Source organism: Haliotis asinina, chromosome 10 (assembly GCF_037392515.1).
Source record: "Haliotis asinina isolate JCU_RB_2024 chromosome 10, JCU_Hal_asi_v2, whole genome shotgun sequence".
Lineage (NCBI taxonomy): Eukaryota > Metazoa > Mollusca > Gastropoda > Lepetellida > Haliotidae > Haliotis > Haliotis asinina.
In genome coordinates this window covers 42,480,379-42,502,648 of record NC_090289.1, presented here as the reverse complement: position 1 = coordinate 42,502,648, position 22,270 = coordinate 42,480,379, and the positions used below count along the sequence as shown (strand labels likewise).

Below are 22,270 nucleotides of genomic sequence, written 5' to 3'. Positions count from 1 at the left end.
GCCCTGATTTCAATTTGGGACAGGTGTGCTAGAAACAGGCTCTCTAGAGCATGATAATCACTTCAACTCACCCTGTCCTCAAAGAAAGGAAACATACAACTCTCTGCTGGAACATGTGAAATGACACTAATATCCAAGGGTGCACTCCTTGTTTCTATGGCTGACACATTATCAGCCTCAGGTGGAACTGTTTCATTACTGCTTCCTTTCCGCTTACATTGTGTCTCAATTTCTTGAACTTCAGATTTTTTTCTTTCAGATAAATGGCCCCCACATGCCATGCTCTCTTCCATGACTTGTTGGTTCTCTTGAACTTCAGAACTTTTTCTTTTAGGTAAAAGTTCTCCAGGTGCGATGTCTTCCTTTTCAAATATATTGCTCCTGCATCGTCTCTTCTTTGATACATGTTTGTCCTGTAGGAATGCATCATCACTGCTCAGTTCCTTCACATAACTATCAGATTTCGACCTTAGTTTCGCAATAATGCCATCCAAATTGGCCCGTCTGATCGAGCTGCTGTACTTCCTCTGAGTGAGGTAGGTCATATCATTCTGACTACTTACATTCTGACTCTCTTCTTCTGTATTCTGCCCAGGTTCCTCTGTTAACTCTGTAGTCTCAAACCAGGCTGTATCTTTATCGTTGCAGCTGCATTGCCCTGGAGCAGACGTATGTTGTTTATCCTTGCTGCTGCTCTTACCAGGAGCAGAGGTAAGTTTGTTATCCTTGCAGCTGCCCTGCCCTGGAGCAGACGTATGTTCTCTATCCTTGCGGCTGCTTTGCCCTGGAGCAGACATATGTTCTCTATCCTTGCGGCTGCTTTGCCTTGGAGCAGATGAATGTTCCTTATCCGTGTACCTGCTTCGCCCTGGAGCAGGTGTAAGTTCTTCACTGTCGGTTTGCTTCCTCACCTCTTGACTTCCACTCTTTAATGGCAGAATTTCATCAAAGCTATCAAAGTCATACACCTTACTCCTGGTGTTCCTCCTTATCAAATTTAATGTTCCTGAATCCTTTGGCGAGACAGTGCCTTGGTTCCTACTACTTTGGTTCCTACTACTTTGTCTGGTCTTCCTGGAGGGCACAGCATAGTATTTCAAGCACTTTTTTGATGTTTTTGGACGACTTAGTTTGATTCGTGGCAGAGATACTGGGCGATTTTTCCTCTGAAAAATATTATGAATCAGTTTGAATTGGGTAAGTGAGTATGTGGATGTTGTATTCCTTATTATTCCTGTGGCATTATCAAGGATGTGCTAAACCAGATAGGGGTCACCAAAGAGGTCGCCATGAGCCCCCACCTCACCCTCTCCCGATTTATTAAACATTAACTAACACATTTAACAACAATGGAGAAACTTATTGTAGAATGTACTCTGAAGCTCAGGTTCGTTACAAATTTCCAGCATAGTCAAACAATTTGGGATGGGTTTAAATTTGTCTTTCAGAGAACACTGTTTGCTTAAGTTTCAAAGAAAAAACATACTTTCTTGTCAATATTACTTTCATATAACCAATAATTTATCTTAAAATACACAACCTAGATGCCATTATTCAATATACAGACTCATCAAATTACCTTTTTATTTCCTTGTGATCCAGTCTTTTTCTGTTGCAAAACAAAGTCATCACATTCATGATCGGTCCTGAAAATGTAAAATGCATGTTATTGCCTTTTAACACTACAACTAACTAGTTTACAGCAAAACTGACAACAATTGAAAACATGCATTGGAATAGAAACTGGCATTTACTCTTCTAGACTTAGAGAACATTCAACAGGAAATCAGTAGGCCAACATGCGGTGGCTCAAAAAAAGATAATCAAATTCACTCCACACACTAGTTAAGTCTAACATGTTAAATATGGCATAATGGTATGTAGATTCAAATATGAACACGCAAGTATGCCTACAGTATATTGACGCATAAGTAAAGAAATTGAGATACCGTATATACGCCATGCCAATAATACTACTGGGACAGTGAGAGGGATTTTTTCTCAAGTGCAAAGCAGTGCAAGCGTGCACATCCGTTGCATAAGGGTAGGCGAAAGCAGTGCTGTTTCAAGGGAGGTAACTCTGTTCCATTGTAAATGTTCCATACAAAGTGAAAAATGTGGTCAAAGGGTGGTAACTCTTGTCCTAACTCAAAATGAATTTTATGACCTAAAATAACACCTTCTTTAAGTAGCATTTAGAAGTTAGCACGATGAAGAGGAAAATGATTTTCATTGATGAATTTATAAACCTTCATTGATGAATTTATAAACCTTCATTGATGAATTCATAAACCTGTTTTCAATGTCGCCGGATGTATTTACCAATACATTACGTATCGCCTACTTTATTCCCCTCTGCTCGTTTACAAGCGCTTCTTCTCTCACTCTTACTCTGGTTGTATTACCAGCAGTATCTCGTGCTTTACCTGTCCCATGTCCGCTTGTGCGTTACCTGTTCCGTGACGTAGGCATCTTCCTACGAGGTTAGTTGTTACACCCCTCGGCCATACATCATATTCCTCTCATGTATATATCTTCTTTACAGGTATGTACTTTTTATGTCCACTTTCTTTGCCATTATCATAAAAGTTCGCGATATCATACATAATGTCTAATATATATCTACTATAAGGCATCGCGTTGCACGGGACTACTAATAAAACACTAGCACCAGCACGTAAGTAAGTGTGAGTGATGTCTGGTTCTTTTCATTTGCTCATAATATTCACCGTGCAATATTAAAGACTGTAAAGACCTTTTTATCAATGGTAACATTCGTGCAATATTACTATTGCCACTTCATGTGCAATATTATATAAAAGTTTGTAAAGATGTTATCCATGGTAACCTTTGTGCGATATTGCTATGGCGACTTCATGTCACCCCACGGCCGAGGTTAGCTGTAACACCCCTCGGCCATACATCATATTCCTCTGATGTATATATATTCTTTACAGAATAAACGGCTTTTACACCACCTTGCCTCAGTCCACTTCTCAGAGGCCAGGACCCACGACATCAAAATTCCGTTTCAAGAAGAATTGAAATTATTAAATGAACCACAGTTTCCTGTAGAAACAACATAATGCTTTGAGACCAATTTCCTGAATGTAATGAGTGAATATTTTAATCAGATGTGATGTGACCACAACAACATCGAAACAAAATACAATGTTGTCCAAAATGTGTGGGTACATTTTTTCTCAGGTTCATAACTTTTCACAGGTGAAGGGCCACATGCAGTGTATTTTGTGGTTTGAATTGAAATTCTTCAATCCTTATTGCAATAATTTGTGATCTACAATTCAGTGAGTGACTTTATGCCACTTTTAGCAATATTCCAGCAATATTACAGCGGGGTACACCAAAAATCATCCTCGATATCTCCAGGATATACGTTCCAATAAGACTCCAATAGACCCTGGATGAATCAACGGCAGTCTGATAAATTTATTACTTCCCTTGGCTGGCCTTTTGTCCAATTAAGTGTCTACACAGGGAAGTTGAGTGAACCAATCACAACTCACTTTCGTTTTTTAAATTATCTAACAGATTAAACTTGGCAATACAAACCATGCAGAGGTTCTCTGTAAGAGGTAGAAGGAGTTCTTGCATATGTTTTTTTAAAGTTTTTGACCTATCAATTTGTCTGTATGATTTCCCCCCAAATCTGAGTCGCAGTGCAACAAACCTTTGCAGCTGCAACTGCTATGTTTGTTGACACTGGCAAGCTATAGGTTGTAACAGCAGCTTAGCTGATTGGCTACCGTGAGAATGCGGAGTCAGCGAGTGGAGGCAATAAAAGTATCTGGCCGACCCGTCTTCAGCTTTATAAGGGAATGCCTTAACCATTAGGCTATACCACTGCCCCAATCTGCTATACGACCAATCATTATCCTATCACTACTGCTATATACATGGTAATGTCTGTAATGGTGATGTCACAATACAGAAGTTTCATTAATCGATATGTATCATGATACCCATTTCATGATGCAATAGTATTATGATAACTATTTTCATGGCATTACTGCATTAATTTAGTTACATTTTGAACATTAATATTTCATAACTGTCCATGAAAAAAAATCAACATATTTTATTCTAAGTGATTAAAAAGTTCTAATTTCACATCTTTGTGCATCAAAAAAAATTATTTATAACTCCCATAACATACAAAAAAAATCATGCTACAATTGCAAAAATTGTAAACGATATACAAACATATTTACACCAATACTTCAAGACTAAATATCAATATCGTTTTAAATGTATCAATAATTCTATCATCGTAGAAAAGGTTTTGATATATTGTGGCATTTCTAGTCTGTGAATACAACAGGCAGTGGTCTAGTGGTTGAGGCATATAACATTCATCACTCTGTAGGTGCAGCGCAATTCCAAAGAGCAAATTCCCTACTTAGGCTGATGTGATATTACCGGAATACTGCTTATAGCAGCATAGAGCCATGCCCTCTTGATCACTCAATCATGACTGGTTATTTTCTAGCATTTATCATGGTTTTACCTTTCATCACAAACATGGGGGTGCACTGGACACCACTTTTTAGTTTTAGCAGTACAGGTAATGCGAGGGTCCCCTGCAGTAATAGTGTAGAGAACTGTAAGCATTGATAATTCTTAAGAGCCTAAGACTGAATCAATGATCAGGTGGACTGGTGTATGAAATGACTTGCATAACTGCTCTGAAACAAACAGCAAAGTCTTAGATGTTTTGTTGGCACTGTAATAGGCGCTTAGCACGTGTGTGTTGTGAAACAGACACCCAGTGACAGCAGAAGATTGTGGATGTGTGACAAATGTCGGTTGTCTACTGAGACAATATGCTCTATTGTGTTTTTTATAACTGCTCTCTTTGCGTTGCCAATAAAACTTGAAAAGGTGATTTCTGACAGGTTTTTCCATTCCAACTCAAATAAAGTCACAACAGAAAGAATAATGGTTTCTATTCTTGATTAAAAAAAAAATCAGTCAAACGTTCGGAAAACAATAAGCCTACATATTTCTCCCCCTCCCCTGCCTACATAATATCTACCTAAGCACAGTTCACTTACTCCCGAAAATAAACTGACAAAAGCTACTTGCTCTTATGCGATTTCTCCCTCTCCCCTAACTACCACTAAATCAATATATTACCCCCAAAACAATAAACAATAAGTGGAAACTGGGTCTGGCCTTGGTACAAGACTCGAGGACAAAGAAACCTCTCTGCAGGTATCAAAGGACTGACGATTCCCTACCTAGGGTAGACTTATATAGCCAACATCTGTGAGGCCATATGACTGGGGAAATCCTGAATTCGACCAATGCCCATGGTCTTGCATCTCTGCCCCTCAAGATGGCAGAGCATGCAATAATAATAATAATAATGCATATATACATGTGTGCCAAATCCACCTCGACAGACATGCTCAAGGTGCTACAGAGTCAGGTATGTACATATGTACGCAAGTGGTACTAGAGCACATTAAGGGAAGTGCTGCTGGAAGAAATGTGTTAAGTTTTGACTTGAACAATTCAAAATTGTCAACAGTTTTGAGGTTGTAAGGAAGAGAGTTCCAGAGTGGAGGGGATGCATAAGTGAAAGAACGCTGTCAAAAACTTTTTAGTCTATAGCTGGGCACAGTGAGCAGGTCCTGGCTGTTAGAACGAAGAATGCGTGAATTAGAGTATGATGATAACATGTTTAAACAAGTACTGGGGAGCAAGACTATGCTTGGCTTTGTTGGTCAAACATAGTATCTTGTGCTCGATCCTGGCTTTGAATAGCAACCAGTGAAGCTCCTTCAGTAATGGCAGCATTTAGGGAGATGATAAATGATGCAGTTGGAAGTGTTTTGGATTTTCTGGAGTCTGTCACAGAGTTTCTGAGGAATGTCAAACAATACACTGTTGCAATAATCCAATCTTGAAGTTATGAACCATGACAACGTCCTGTCTCCCCAGCCACGAGGTCCGCATGGGTGAAAGCTTCAACACATAGGACTACAAAGGTAGCTACAGCCACCCATCCAACTACCTAACTCACTGCAAACAAGATAAATAGTCCATTTATCATGCACATTACTCCATGCACACTGCATGCTCGAAGCGCCCAAACAATCTGATTATTATTACCCTGATTAACCCAAGCTGCCTGTTAGGCACTAGAAGGTTAGTGGTTACATGACTTATCCCACCGGGTACCCATTTTGTGCTGGGTGAACAGAGGCAATTTTGAACAAACTCACTTGCCTAAGGTGAGACCACATGTTTCCCATGTGCTTCATTGTGGGGCAAGACTGAAGTCTCAGGAGTCAAGCTGCCAAACATGGACACCCACTGTCCAAGCTTGATGGTGCTCAATTTCAACTGACACATGGCCTGAGCTTTGTGCACAGGATCACATGCTACCACACTTTTATACCCCAAGATGCCCACAGTACAATGTGCAGCTACCAGGAAGTTGTGAATTTTTATTCAATGACCATTTCCTGCATTTGTGTGTACTGGAAGCACTTTTGGATGAAACCCAGCTATAATATCTGTAAGACTGGTGCAAAACCCCACCCACTCACTCACTTGAAACCCTGTAAATGTAAAACTGCAAGCTGATCTGTTTATCATTCAGATGACCTTATACAAACCTCTTAGATTTTGTCACTGGCTGCGTGGAAGAGTTGACAGCCTTCTCCTCTTTCCCTTTCACAGACGTGGGCAGCTTCTGGTTGGAAATAACCTTGTTTTGTGGTGTGAGACCTTGCCCTGAGCTTGCACCCTGAGGTAGCAGCAGAAACAATGCATTTGTGATAACAACACACCTGTAGCAATGGCTTGTTTCGGAAAAAAATGTTTATGTCTCAATATCCCTCTTTTGTTTCATTATCCTCAAGAGTGAGTGTGTATAGTTTTACACTGTGCACTCAGCAATATTTCAGCTGTATGGCGGCGGTCTGCAATAATCAAGACAGGACCAGACAATCCAGTGATTAACAGCATGAGCACTGATCTCTGCAATTGGGGTAATATGCCCCAGAAATAACTGGTTGTTTGACATGCTAAGTGTCATGACACATGGCAATCACAAATTCAAAGAAACTTTTAATTTTTGCTTTCAAAGATATACAATCATGGACATTTTAAGACCAAATCATAGTCATGCATGTTTTAGTTTTGGCGCTTTTTTTTCATGGCTGAAAAAAAATATCTTGAAATGAAATATCAATATTTCATTACTAAAAAGAATTTTATTAAAAGTTTTCAGGCCTTGATAAATCCATGTCGCCAGTATGTGGTACATCAGAAGAACTGTGAATATTTGTGAATACTGCATTTAAAATCATAACGAACTTGCATGCAGTTTTTTCCTTTTTCACACATTCAGTAATTTTTCAGCAATATCGCACCAGAAATATACTCATATGGATCAAAGTACGTGGATCTGAGTCTGTGGAAAATAATCTCGCCATAAATGATGAAAAGTTCTTTAAATATGGAAAAAGGACAACATGGCAACACTCATTCTCAATAATAGGGCATATTTGTGTCACCTCGATCCATGTTTTCCTGTCTTTCCCAAACATGTCACCACCCCTACTAAAGATTTCAACAGCACATGTCTGCCACATATCAGGAATAAACAAAATATATCCAACTGATTGTTAATTCTAAAATGAAACAGATAACTCGGTGAAAAAGACTGTAGTATTTTGCTATGATGGATGTTTCATTTGCCCATCAAAGTAACTACACAGGTAGTTAAATAACACTACTGTCAGATTTAAATTGTCTGTTGCCAGCTTGTAATCTGTAAAAATTTATGTCTGCTTTCTTTAGTTTATAATGGATTTGGGGCACCGTTTAACTTATATGCAAGTATAATTCATTGGTTTTAGGTACCCATATGAAAGGGCTGTGAAAATAGGTCTGACAGATACTGAAAGTTTGCATGTTTCTGCCCAGCCCCGGTTTGAACAATGCCTGTCATATGTGTATGGTTAAGGATGTGCGTGACAATTATAATATCAAAGTAAAAAAGAAAGATCAAAATTTAACTTGCATGATGATTATAACATCAATGGTCTTATTACAATATCAACATTTTGTGATCAATTTAAAACAAATATGAACAGAAATGGGGAAGTTGTTTACAGAAAGAAATGTACGCTACTCAGAAATGTATGATACCAGTACATTCTGATTTTGTAATCCAACGTTGTCCTGCTCAATACGCCTTTGCAGACATCATTATTTTGACCCAGCAAGTGCCATAGAGACTGCAGAACTATGAATAAACATCTTCAGCATGCTCACAGTATGCTCAAATAGTGTGTGAAACCTTGATACAAATATGTTTCTGTGTCTATCAGAGTGATTGATTGATTGAGTTTAGTTTTACGCCGCTTTTAGCAATATGCCAGCAATATCACAGCGGGGGACACCAGAAATTGGGCCTCACACATTGTACCCATGTGGGGAATCGAACCCCTGTCTTCGGCGTGACAAGCAAACACTTTCACCACTAGGCTACCCCACCGCCCCCTGTGTCTATCAGAATGTAAGGGAAACATAGAAGCCCTCTTGTTAGTATTATCCATTCCTCTAGGGTCAAGTTACCTGTTTCTTGGTTATGGCTGATTGTGAACTATGGTTGATGAATGTAAACTGATGGAGAAATGTATGTCACACTTGGTAATGTATATTTCACCAGAGCATCCAGTTATTCATCGACATTTAAAGAACACATCCTTTTCATAACTTTAATATTCTGAAATGCTTTTGACGCTTAACAAGTGAGGAAATGGCAGAGTACTTTTGATGGTGGTGATATTTTATTTTGACATCAAAAACATTTTTTTGAACTGAAGTGAGGGAAGTATATATGAAGACTGGTCGTATTCTTGATGCTGCACAACCCTATTTGCGCTACAGTTTGCCTTTGGGTGTGACAAGCTACTGCTTGATCCACAGGTAGACCCTACCGTCCCTCTTTGTTGGGGAAGAAAGCAGATTTTAAGTGGCCTAAACAAGATGATGTCACATGGATTCTGATGGCTTGTGCAAGATAGATGAACCTGTAGTCAAATTTCAAAGAATTCGAAATTTGGTTGCCGATGAAAAGAGTTTGTTTGTAGTTAAATATTTCAAATAATTTAAATAAAGAATCTTTGCTTGTTTCTCACACAAACCTTAATGATCCTTTATAGTATAAGAATTCATAAAGTTATAGTCATATTGTAAAATGTCTGTTACAAATGAGAGTCATGGTAGGATAATGTAGAGTCAAACATGGATATGAGATATGTACGTTATGAATTCACCAATTTGAAAATATTATTAACCTTGCTTGAAATGATTTATGTCACATTTACCCCCTTTGGAGATCTCGACTGCAACTCATTTTTGATATTTATGACAGTTATTTGGGTTTTTAAACACCAGAATATTCTCCACTACAGTAAGGAAGTCAAAATTGTGTCATTAATGCCTTCTGTTTAGTACTAATCCGTGCATTAAAGAATCGCTTCTCCATAAAATATATTCCTTAACTACATTGTTGGAAACTCGAAGCATGAATTCGAAGTCTGAATCACAAAATATACATTTAAAACAAATTTTACTTGACAGCTCTTGCTGTATATTATGTAAGTATTACTGCAATCTGAAATTATCATATAGTTAATGTTTATATTTTTCAGCTTTTGATATGGTCAGCCGATGTGACAGTAAATATTAACTCACTCACTCATTAATATGGTCAAATATGCCCAGTACTGAGAATGAGTGAATGCGAAGATCAGAGCTTAATATATCTACCATTATTTTGTTGCACTGTTTCAACATGCACTTTTGTTTCATTGTGCCTGGTCCACCAAACTTCTTCATGTTCTGAAAGTAAATCTGACTGTCAAAATCAAGCCATTACAAAAATACAAGCAAACTTGTGGTCATTCATGACTAAATAGTAAATTCAGGGTTCAAATAGGATGAAGAAGAGAAATTGTTTTATTTTAGAAGCAACTATTTAGGGCATAAAAAGGATGTTTTTCACATCAATGATCATTCTCTTCCCACAGAGGTTACATGTCATATCTTCCTATGAACCTCTATTCTACTACGTCCATATTTTGAGGTTCTCATAAAACCGCCTAGCAGCAAAAAATGGCAGCAGAGTTATCTCCCTGTTTTCTGTCCAATCAGAACACATATTACATTGACTTGACTAATGCAACTTGACTAATGCAAGCAATGTGGAGAAACAAATATGACATCACTGAGTTCTGTCTAGAAGAAACATTTGAGGTTCTAGTTTTCATGATGCATCCAGAAATTATCGAGATCTTGCGAACGATCACCTTTGAAACAAGGTCACTGATTGCACTACTAAATCTGATTACCTCCAATCACGAGTCTTGAACACTCGCACCATGAAAGGGTCGTATTACAACAGAGGTTATGTAGGAAGACGTGACAAGTAACCACTGTGGGAAGAGAATGATCAATGATTGAAGATATGAGTTTTTAAAAGTATTTTAATTACAGAATAACTTGTCAGTTATATCAAGAGTTATATCATTCTGATATGAGAGTATTTCAGATAGATCAGGATATAGCATTTCAGCTATATCATGGGTTGGCATCCTGATTTGAGCGTATTTCAGTTATATCATGGGCTGTCATCCTGATATGACAGTAGTTCGGTTATATCACGGGTTGTCATCCTGATATGAGAGTACTTCAGTTATATCACGGGTTGTCAAAATGATATGGAAGTACTCCTGCTACATCATCACCTGCAGGAACAAAATATTATTATTATTAACACCTGAATCTACTTGCACAAAATGATGTTACTGTCAAGACTACTGTAAGCCTTGTGTTGAAGCATGAGAGAATCATCATAGCATTATGATTGCAAGAATATTGCTTTGTGCAGCTGGGTCCCGACTTGCACGATCATTGTGAGTGAATTAGTTAATCTGAGTGTATGCCACTTTTAGCAATATTTCAGTAACATTACAGCAGTGGACACCAAAAATGAGCTTAAACACAGTATCCATGAGGGAAATCAAACCTGGGCCTTCGGTGTGACAAGCAATCAGTTTAATCACTAGACTACCCACAGCATCCACAAGCATTGTGAAGATCTGCACTTAGTTCTGTTATGTCATGCCTGCAGTCATTCTTACCTTACAAGTTCTACACTTGCTGCAGTCTTCAGTTCTAACACAACCTGGACAGATTCCACATTCTGTTCCTAGTCTTCCTTTTTTCTTCTGGGGACAAATGGGTTAAAAAAAATTATAGTTAATATGGATAGAATTATCATTAAAACACCCACGTTATCAGAAATGAGCGGGCTACTGTAACTTGATAATGCCCGCAAAATGCTTGACAATGGGTCATTATCAAGCCTGTTGTTAGGTGACATCATAATTAGCTCAGCTGTTGAAGTTCAATCAGCTACGACTCAATTGAACTTGGATTCAGTAATGATGATACAGTTGAACCCCATTTACTCGGACCCCACATATCCGGAAACCCTGCCTTCTGGACGATTTTTATGTGAAACGAATCTTACGTTCATTAATTGTTCTCGCTTAACCGGACCCCGTGGTTCTGGACCCGGATGGAGAATTTTCAAACCATTCCAACATGATCTAAGTCATGTGATCCCGTCTGGAAGTTTACTTTCTGCAGACAGAATAAGTTCGACACGATGTCATATGATTTTAGGGCATTTAAAATTTGAAAAAAAGAATACGCCATTGGCAAAATAGAAACTTTTTCTCATCGATTTACGTTTTTCATCTAACTTAGCTCCTGAAACTCCACAGTTACATGATTACGTCTGAGACAAGCTGACAAATGGTAATCTGCATTCCGCATTCCATGTATTATCGGTACACTTATATGTTATGATGATTCACTGTTATCACTATTGACTGCTGATTTATTGACATACGTACATGAAAATGTTTTGCTTTCACTTAATTTTCACGTTTTGCTTGTTTGATCAAGTTAACTAGACGTCTTGCTATCAGGACGATTTTCGAGTGAAACCAAAACGTCAGGATAAACGGGGTTCGACTGTATATCTGGCTCACAATCGTCACATGTGCCTTTATGCACTTACTTGCCTGTGCAGACCATAACAATTGTATAATAAGCACTGAAAACAATAGCGGCTAGTAGCATGGGAAAAGGTCGTGGTCGAATGTCATCACTCTCAGTAGTCACATCATTTGTGTTGTTCTATGATGTGTCTATATTTGTAAAAGGTGCGTCGGTGACCTCAATCACTTGTTGTTAGCAGTAAATGCTTCTAAACTGATGCTGTTGTTTTTATTCTTATTTTATTAAACATTCTATTCATTTTAGCTATAATAGCCCTCAGAAAGCAAAGTTGCCCATTTTTATTTGAACATTTCCTGCTTAAAGGACACATGCAACGTAAAACACAACTTTGCTGATTCTGATACCTTTCGGTATGCACTTACTGAAAAAAAATCATCAAAAATTCAAAAATGCCAATTCAACTTGCAAAGTTGAAAAAAAAATGTGATGGAAGAAAAGCCAGTGAAATCGGAGTTCAAACGATTCGCTAAATTTCCCCTAGCACTGGGGGGGGGAGAAAGTGGTTTCAACAGCTGTTCTGTGCTGCGCTGCGCTGCGCCCATAACGCATGCGCAATGAATAGGTTCGCATGCCCGTATGAACAATATGCATGCCCGGAGTATGAGGTCATGAGCAGTACTCTAACCTTGGATGGGTACCCAACCAGGTAAATAATCTACTTGTTACATCATAAAAAATGACTTGTTGATTGTGGTAAACAGCCGAGTCCTGTCTCTCCCACGTTATGTAATTAGGCAGGTGTGATGCTTGTACACATGACATGTTTTCATGTCTGTGGGTTGCACACAAACTACATCCATTTTTGACTGGAACGAACGCAAATTCAGAGAACATGCATTTACAAAATCCAACATCTCTAAATACATTCTTTATTCTAAATACATTCTTCTCCTAGTGTATATGATTTTGTTTGACAACAGTATATGAATCCATACTGAAAAGACGCACCAAGTACAATAAAAGAAGTTGTTATCCATAAAGAGTCTTACTTTCTTGTATCTCGCCATACTTCTAAAATGCCCATCAAACAGATCATCTTTCTGTACACACAATGATTAGCCCTCAGCGTCAGCCAATAAACCAGCCAATCGGAAGCTGTCTTTACACTTGAGTGCACAGCCATCGACTATGACTGGGTTCGGTCTGCTGAGGGCTTTGTTTCGAGGAAAGTAAGCCCAAGTATAAAATATTGCACTTTTGAATAGCCATTGTACGCTTAGAATTTTGTTTATTTGTTTTTTTACAAGCAGCAATGTATAGTATATGTCATGAATAAGTGATGATTGCGTTTTAATTACGTTTGATTTTTTGGTTGCATGTGACCTTTAAATATGGTCAACAAAATACATGCTGATCCTATGACTGTATGAGTGAGTGAGTGAGTTTAGGTTAACACACTTATAGCAATAATACAGCAATATTACAACAGAGGACACAAGAAATGGGCTTAAAACCACAAGGGGGATCGAACCACATGACACATATTACCGAGGGTGCTAATACCAGAGAGGGAATGAATGTTCTCTTCTACATGTTACAATACAAAACAGTCTTATGATCCATACTGCGCAAACTTGGCACTTTTTAAGTGGTTTATAACTTGGTTTATAAGTGGGGTCATAATAAGTAATTAATGCCTGTCAAAACAAGTCCCTCGTGGTATAATCATGAACAAAACTAATGACCAGTGTTTTTTTAGGAGATAAACATCATGTGTTGGCCAATTTCCGGGTGTTATTGAGTATTTGAAGCACGGGAATGCATTTGGAACCGACGGCGTCAGCCAAAGGGGTTTTACTGTCTGCACTCGTTTACATCGAGTATGAGTACAGCAGTAAAGTGTCATCAGCTGGCCGTTTCAGCTGGTTCCCATGGTAGCATCTGGAGTTCCTCATTTGTGACGTCATTCTAACTTTACGTCACAATATGATTTGAATGACGTCACCACTGTTGATGACACAATAAAACAATTGTTTACGTGTAAGTACGCAGTGAATAGTCTTGCAGTTTCCGGGAATCTAATACCATTTGATCATGTTTTTCAACCAATCAGATTACAGAACACAGTGACTTTTGGTTTACAATGTGTAATATGTTCCATAGTTGACTTAGTGAACAACTCAAGCATTTACCTTTCTCCAGGGTAGGTTTGGAACACCATAATCAAATCGAAACTCTTCTCCCATTTTGATATCTCTGTTGGCAAACAAGCAGATATACGACTTGTTTTCACACTGCACAATTCTTAGAAAACAATTTTTTTCATGCTTCTTCCAGCCATCGTTAACGAATCGTCCCATTTTCTTTGAATGTGTAGCATCCACACTGAAACCAGAAACCTTTGGATTACCACAGAAAATTTTGTTTTGCTCCTTTGATTTTGTTTGTTTTATAGTTTATTCATACAGTATGCAAAATATGAGCTAATGCAACATAGACCAGGAATAGGGTTAAAAAATGACAATTCAAACAAAACCACTCAGTCAAGTAGCATAACCACATGACATAACCTCTGACTCATGTAGATTAAACATTAGACTTTACTTACCAAAGTCGAGTTCCTTTCTTGTCTTGGAAGTACACAATGAATGAGCCTTCTTTGTCTGTTTCGTACTTCTCATTCCGTACCTTAGCCTCTTTCATGGAAATCAGATCTCCATGATATTCCAGCACAAAGTCGCCCTCAGATAGGTCCTGGGTTGCAAATACCCCATTACCTGTTAATAAAGACACTTTTTTTCAGTCTCAACAAACCAGTACATGATTAGCTCAAAATACCAGTACATGACAAGGTGTAGGAGGGTGAGTTTAATTTTACGACACACTCAGCAACATTCCAGTTATAACATTTTGGAAGTCTGTAAATAATCAAGTCTGGACAAGACAATCTGGTGATCAACAGCATGAGCATCGATCTATACAACTGGGATAAGATAACATAACCGTGACTTTGCTGGATTAATAGCAGCGTGTAACAAATAATGATGTGAAATGCTTACCAATGTCATTGTTGATGTGTCTGACTTCACAGAAGGGAGGGTCAATCTCTGCCATGATATAGCCCCTAGCTATAGCTTCCACCTCTTCTAACTAAATACAATCAAATAACATCAGACATGGTGATACTAAGTGGTTGGATAGCGTGGTTTGTGTGCACCGGAATGTGACTGCAGGCATGCATATTTACTTTATGAAGTTATTTCCCATTATTATGCTTCTAATCATATGATATTTTGGTCACATAAGCATTTATCCTGAGGTAAACCTGGACAAGAGTTGTCTCCCCTTGTCACATTTAATTTGGGCAAGATAAGATCAGATATAACTTTATTATCCCTGAGGAAATTCCTTTTGTATCAAAAACAGCTTGAAAAATATATGTACAAAATTCACAAAAAAACATACACAAAATTTACAAGCACAAAATGAGTGCTGATGATAATTAATACAAAAGTATAGAGGCTAAATTAGTCGTTTTCGCATGCATAATGACTATTCCAAAACATTTGATGAACTGATAAAACAAATACTTGATGGTATGAAGGACTGTTGAACTGTTTTAAGTGAAGGTAATTGAAAGTGGTATCCAGATGGAAGTTCAAAATGGTGAGATTAAATATGGGTACTGTCAGTTCTAATTTTAGTTGCCTTTTCGAAAATCTGGCATTCATAAAGGGAATATACTCGAAAGACACTCCAGTAATTTTGCTGACAGAATAAACAATTTTGAAACATAACAATTATAGGTCACCACACTTTGTAAACAGGTTTGACAAAGGTATGCTGTTTTACTTGGAGATAATGTTGATACCCTCTGATAACATTTTGTCTTTATTTTTGGATATTAATCTAGTGTGAATTTGCTGTATAACAATTCATTTTAAAAAAAATGTTATTATAAACAATAATTTTCTTTTAAGAGAACCTTCAGTGACATATTACTTTCTACAGACTTGCCACAAGGGGCCCTCATTTGTCAAACAAATGCTGTGGTGGAATTTGGAGGTTTGGGAGACATTTTTCTACAAAATGATTCAAAATTTCGCAATTTCTTGACACTTTGAAATTTGGTATTCAACCTCCTTAATGTTATCAACTCTCTAGATACTATAGTCTGTTTGGCTGAAAAGCAGGCCAATGAATTATAAGCTGGCATCCTACAAAACTAATTAACATAATATACTCAATGAAAGGCTGATCATAATCAATGCATCATACCAAATCTGTGAGGTTTATGAAGAATTTTCATGAACGGCCAATTGTTTGAGAAGCAAGTGCCAACAAAGTTTATTCATTAACCTGTGCTGTGCCATCCATCCTTTCCTGCATGCCTGACTGTCCCTATCTGTGCACTCCTCCCTCGTAACAACTACTGAACTGTGTCAATATTTTAATGGTAGTTTGGTAAACAACTTGTTTATTTTTAGGAAAAAAATTCTGCCGAAACCTCACAGAGTTGGTATGATATTTTGATTATGACATTTCATTGAGCATGTTATGCCTATTAGTTTTTCAGTAAGACTGCAATTCATTGGTCCGTTTTTGAGTAAGACTGCAATTCATTGGTCCACTTTTGAGCTATACGGACTATAGGCCCAGTCCAAGTAATCTTAGGGTCAGTACTCTTCATTACTCTGTTACACTAAGTCTAACAACCCCAAGTAGAAATGTCAGCCTACCTTCGAGTGACCTATGACCATCCAATCAAATGTGAGATAGCTAAACAGATTTAACCAATCAGACAATGACTACTATTTAGGGTTGCCGAGACTTATAAAATGGATTTTCACTTTAATGGTTGTTGATACTTATCCCTTTACAAAATGAAAAAACACAGATATTTGACCTGCAGTATATATGCTTAGAGGTTTCAGATGACATGGTTACTGTTAGCTTGCATTTCCTCAAGAAGACATCTTGAAATATTGCCCAAAACTTGATTTTCAGCAACTATATACTCACTGTTGTGAATAATGGCATCTTCTATCCCAGCATTTGAAACATACGATTACAAGTTCAAACAGTATGTGTGAATGTTAACTTTTGTGATTTGGTAAGCTGTGTTCTGATTGGTTCATTCAACAGACCTTCTACATGGGTTTGGCAGGCTCACTAAAGCAGTGTGACAAATAATACTGATCCTAAATTTACTTAAGACTGAAATTAGCTCCCCACACCCATGAAACACATTACAGTAAAAATTCAGCCTAAAATCAAGGTTTTCATATCTTTGAAGTGAGTCTTCAAAAATGCATTTTCTGGTGCTGAAAATGTCTTACGACAGTTATAACAAGGTTTCACTGAAACTATTGTAGGATAAAAAACAAACAAAAAACCCCAACTCATTTAGACATATCAGGCAATCAAAGCCAAGGCACTGAGAGGGACTTCCCACAAACCACCATCTTTGATGGAGTCAAAGCTACCAGATCCAGACTACATGTGACTTTGGTGCCCCACTTTCCTGAATTTGCACTCATAGTCCGTTTTAACAAATGAATAATTATTTTGTCTTTAGAATGATGCAACTTAAAAAAAGGACAATTTACATGAGTATTCAAAGTCTCAGACATCTTTGCAAAGAATCAAGAGCACTGCAACACCCATGCTCACTTTTCTGAGATGGATGATTTGGAACATAGATACATCTACCTACCTGAACTTGAGTGGTATGGTTTGGAGCCATATACCAAATAAGAGACAAGTTATTTCAGTTCACAATAAATTTAATTTTGCTACAACTGTCAAAGGACATTTCCAGCAGCAGAAAATGCACGTATCCAAGGAAGACCTTCTAAAAAAGAATCCCAATTTGTAACAGAATCCCATTTAAGACAATATGGACAATACTACAAGTCAAATTTTGGAAATATCTCACAGTTCATTGGATTGGTGGTAGCATTCAATGTCAGTACTCACCCGCCATAACTGCTCCTTTAACGTTATTTGCCGTTTGGTCATATTGCTTCTGGTAAAACAGCTGGAGGTGGAGATGAACAACTGTTTCAAATTTAGTACAAAAGTGAGTGAGTTTAGTTTTACGTCGCTCTCAGCAATATTCCAGCTGTATGACGGGGGTCTGTAAATAATTGAGTCTGGACCAGACAATCCAGTGATCAAGTACAGGAGCATCAAACTGCGCAATTGGGAAACAATGACGGGTGTTAACCTAGTCAGCAAGCCTGACCACCTGATCCCATTAGTCGACTCAACTGAGCCCTGGGTCAGTGAGTGAGAGTCAGTTGGGGAATCAAACCCAGGTCTTTAGCATGATGAGCAAATACCTAAACCACTACGCTTCCCTACCGGTGCCAAGACAACAATCAGTAGCAGAAAATATCAATAAGTACTGGTATGTTTTTATGCTTTAATAGATTATCCAGGGATGATTTAGAAAGAAATTGCTCTGACGCTAGAGAGCACAAACAAGAGAGGTAGTTGGGTCTTGCAGAGGTATAAGTTAAAAAATCAACTTCATTCTCAGTTGTGGTGCATTTGTGAGCATCTTATTGCTGCTTCTATAACATGACATACATTTCATGGCCCTTCTCATCGGATTTCAGAGGTCTTGCCCATATGACCAAAGAGGTTAACTCTGGTGGCAAACTGACAAGATAAGGACATAATTTTTAGGTTGACAGCACACAGTTCAACAATACCCATGTAAACTGAACATTGCTTCCTTCATCGCAAATCATTAATTAATTCACTTCTTTAGAGTGCTCCAACCACCAACATCATCTGACACCTTGAACCACTGTGCTACCCATTCTACCACTTAATACAATGCAATTCTAACAAATGTATGTCCACTGAAGGTGTGTTTCACATGACATGCCTTTGAGTGAGTGAGTGAGTTTTGTTTTACGCCGCACTCACCAATATTCCAGCTATATGGCGGCAGTCTGTAAATAATCGAGTCTGGACCAGACAATCCAGTGATCAACAACATGAGCATCGATCTGTGCAATTGGGAACCGATGACATGTGTCAACCAAGTTAGCAAGCCTGACCACCCAATCCCGTTAGTTGCCTCTTATGACAAGCATAGTCGCCTTATATGGCAAGCATGGGTGGCTGAAGGGCTGTTCTACCCCAGGACCTTCACGGGAAGACTTGCCTTTGTTTGACATAAATAGATTAAAGAGAAAACAATGTACTAAACTGGAGTGCATGTTTTAGTGAATGTCAGTGAAAAGAGCAGACTGCCCCAAAACCTTAAGTCTGTATGACCATATGATAAAAAGATCTGATATGTTACTTGTTCCATATTATTTTCATTCTAAGTGCTAGAAACAGAGCTCTGAGTAACGCTTACTATGGGATGTTTATATAGTGCACATATCCATACTACTGCAAGCCTAAGACAATTTTCTTAAAGATCATAAAAATGTACTATGTAGGTACAATGTAAATATATGTAATATGTATTGAGATATATCTCTTACAATTACCATAAGTTGGTGAATATATTCTTTAATTAACCCAGCAATTTGTCTACTTCACATTCTACTGTGTGAGTGTGAGTGTCTTTAAGTTGCTAACCGCAATTGTCTAGATGGAACAGCCAAAATGGCCTTAACACATTGTACCTGTATGTTCGGAATGAAGGGTCAGAACCTTGGTCATAGGAGTTAAGGGCTAACAATGAAATCACACTAACAACTAAATACTTCATATCTTCCGCATGCTGCACTTTGACTCTGCTCATTTAATCGAAACGAAAGTTTGGTTCAAAGGTTTTTAATCAGACTTTGAGTCACTGAGTGTTTTGCAGACGTAATAGTACTGCATAAAACTAGACGACTTTGCACTATACTAAAGTATGCTCGAAGGATGATCTGGCTGGAATTATGAGATGACTTATATGAACTACAGACGTAACCGCCCTTACGTCACTAAATCTCACTTGTGAATTCTTCTATTACCAAACATTTACACGGGTGGACTTTCTGGACGACTGGTAATAAAGTAATTCATGTTGGTCTTCCAATTAAGACAGTTGACCACACAATGTTGAAAAAGTATGCGGTCAGACGAACAAGTCACGTGATGTCTCGATATCTCACGCTGAGTTCTATTTCATAAACAAACACATATATGATAATTGCACATGGTACATAAATGAAATGTGCTATAATCAATTTATACCACAGAAAACTATGCTCTAAACTGAGTTCTCGACTGAGTTCAAACGAATATTGTACTACATCGATCGGTTGACTTGCAAACATGTGAAACATTGTGGTCCGGTTTCGCGTGCTTAACTGCGATTTACACTATTATCTCTTCATACAAAATCGTGTGGAAAATTACTAGGGTTACTTATTAACCATGCCAGTTTTTGCATTACACTCACATCACAATGATATGGAAAAATACTGTCCCACACTTACCGTTAGTTCTGCTCCATCAGTTTGAAACATTAACGCGTCTGGCACGTGCACTGGAGTCACGTGATTTTCGAAAACGTAAACAACCGACGTGCGCAGACGACCTTCTGAGGTCGAAGAACGTAGAACTGTCGTGGCTGGGATATAAAAGAGAATGTGTATGGTTTTTGAACTTGAGATTTTGATTTTACTTTAAGTCCACCCAAAGCTCTCCATTTATCATGGCTCCTCAAGCAAATATAACTTTCACACTTTTACAATACATAACAATACTGTCAGTTTTTCAGAGGTTTCGCCCCCCATCACCCTTCTTCACCCAAATTAATGACCAGACCTTGAATGGACTGGCTCATCTGAAAACCGTCTTGTTTGTCATCGTACCCTTACGGAATAGATTGCTGTGTATATTACCATTCTCAGTTACTACTCTGTTCCAGACAGAGAATACTGTGATATTGATATATTTGCTGGGTTCGCGTCAAACAACAAATGAAAAAAAAGACAAAATAAATGAAAGTATGTATTTTTGTGTGTGTAATTGTCATTGAAAACACACGGGTGTAGGCTTAGTGGAAGAAGAAATGGCAGTCTAGGGATGCAATTGGTCAAAATGTGTGCTCATGGAATTCGACCAATTCAGCTCTTCACTTTTCGAGCATGGCAGAAATTCACTGAAACCTGTTAAGCGCTACAAGGAGTCTTGTAGCAAATGGTCACACGTCTCATATATTTGAGGAGACAGAAATGGCTTTTATTCTTTGTAAACAGTCAAATTATTCTTTGTGAGAAGTCAAACTAGAATCTTCACATCATATATTAATTAACATAACAGAAAGGACACCAAAATGATGTTTTGAGGTGGGAATGCAAAAAATCGGTTCCATTTAGTTGCAGTATTTATCAATAAAAGGCGTAAACAAAGTGTCAGATCAAGAGAATCTGATGTTTCAAACGTTCAGTAACGTATGTGGCCATCCCATGCGTTCAGAACTGCCTCATGTCATTGGGGAGCCATTGTTCCTGCACATTCGGGGTTTGAAAGGCGTAAACCAAGAGAATCTCAGATGTGCTGGATTGGATAAAGATCAGGTGACCTCGACGGCAATTCAAGAACGTTCATTCCTGGTCAAGACGTGAATGGAATAAGATCGGGGTGTAGGACCAGGAGCATTAAAGTTTCAGCGGGTTACCTTAATTCGGGAACGGGCAATCCCACAGGAGACTCGCCAAACCATGACACTTCCGTCCCCAAGATTGTCAGATTCCTATACACAACACTGAGCATAACGTTCACGGCGTCGCCTCCACACACTCACACGATCAACGAATCTTAGGGTAAATTGTGATTTATCACTGAAACAACTCCTCTCCAGTCTCTTTTAGTACAACGGAGGGGTTGTCGGGCTCACAGCAAACGCTGACGTCAACTACATGGCGTCAAAAAGGTTCCCCAGTATGGTCGTCGAACACAATGGTGAGCAGCTCGCAGCCGGTTTCGGATGGTTTGTACCGACAATTGGCCCCGAAATAGTTCATCCTGGGCTTGTAGCCATAAAGAAAAGGTTCGGGAGGTGACCTAACACATTTTGACGGTCCTCCGCGGTCGACTTGTATAGGCGATCAGTTTTGCCAGTTTGTTACAGTCGAGTCCAGCTGCTGCACCCCATTGTCCTTGCAACGTCACTTACTGACGTTCCCACTTCCAGCACGCCAGCTGCACGTTCACTCTGCACATTTTA

The 22,270-nt window shown here is 38.4% G+C and overlaps 1 protein-coding gene across 1 annotated transcript in view; it reads right to left on the bottom strand.

Moving 5' to 3' along the window:
* The window catches only part of LOC137298537 (uncharacterized), a 35,408-nt gene extending 14,816 nt beyond the window's left edge, over positions 1-20,592 (bottom strand). Inside the window, exons 1-10 of the mRNA XM_067830836.1 lie at positions 20,535-20,592; positions 18,058-18,118; positions 15,138-15,228; positions 14,687-14,855; positions 14,271-14,463; positions 11,190-11,276; positions 9,817-9,888; positions 6,648-6,778; positions 1,580-1,646; positions 72-1,166 (exon numbers count right to left, since the gene is read on the bottom strand). Coding sequence (XP_067686937.1) covers positions 72-1,166; positions 1,580-1,646; positions 6,648-6,778; positions 9,817-9,888; positions 11,190-11,276; positions 14,271-14,463; positions 14,687-14,855; positions 15,138-15,228; positions 18,058-18,099 — 1,947 coding nt within the window. The 5' untranslated portion in view covers positions 18,100-18,118; positions 20,535-20,592. The remainder of the gene's footprint in view (positions 1-71; positions 1,167-1,579; positions 1,647-6,647; positions 6,779-9,816; positions 9,889-11,189; positions 11,277-14,270; positions 14,464-14,686; positions 14,856-15,137; positions 15,229-18,057; positions 18,119-20,534) is intronic.
* Positions 20,593-22,270: the final 1,678 nt, after the last annotated feature.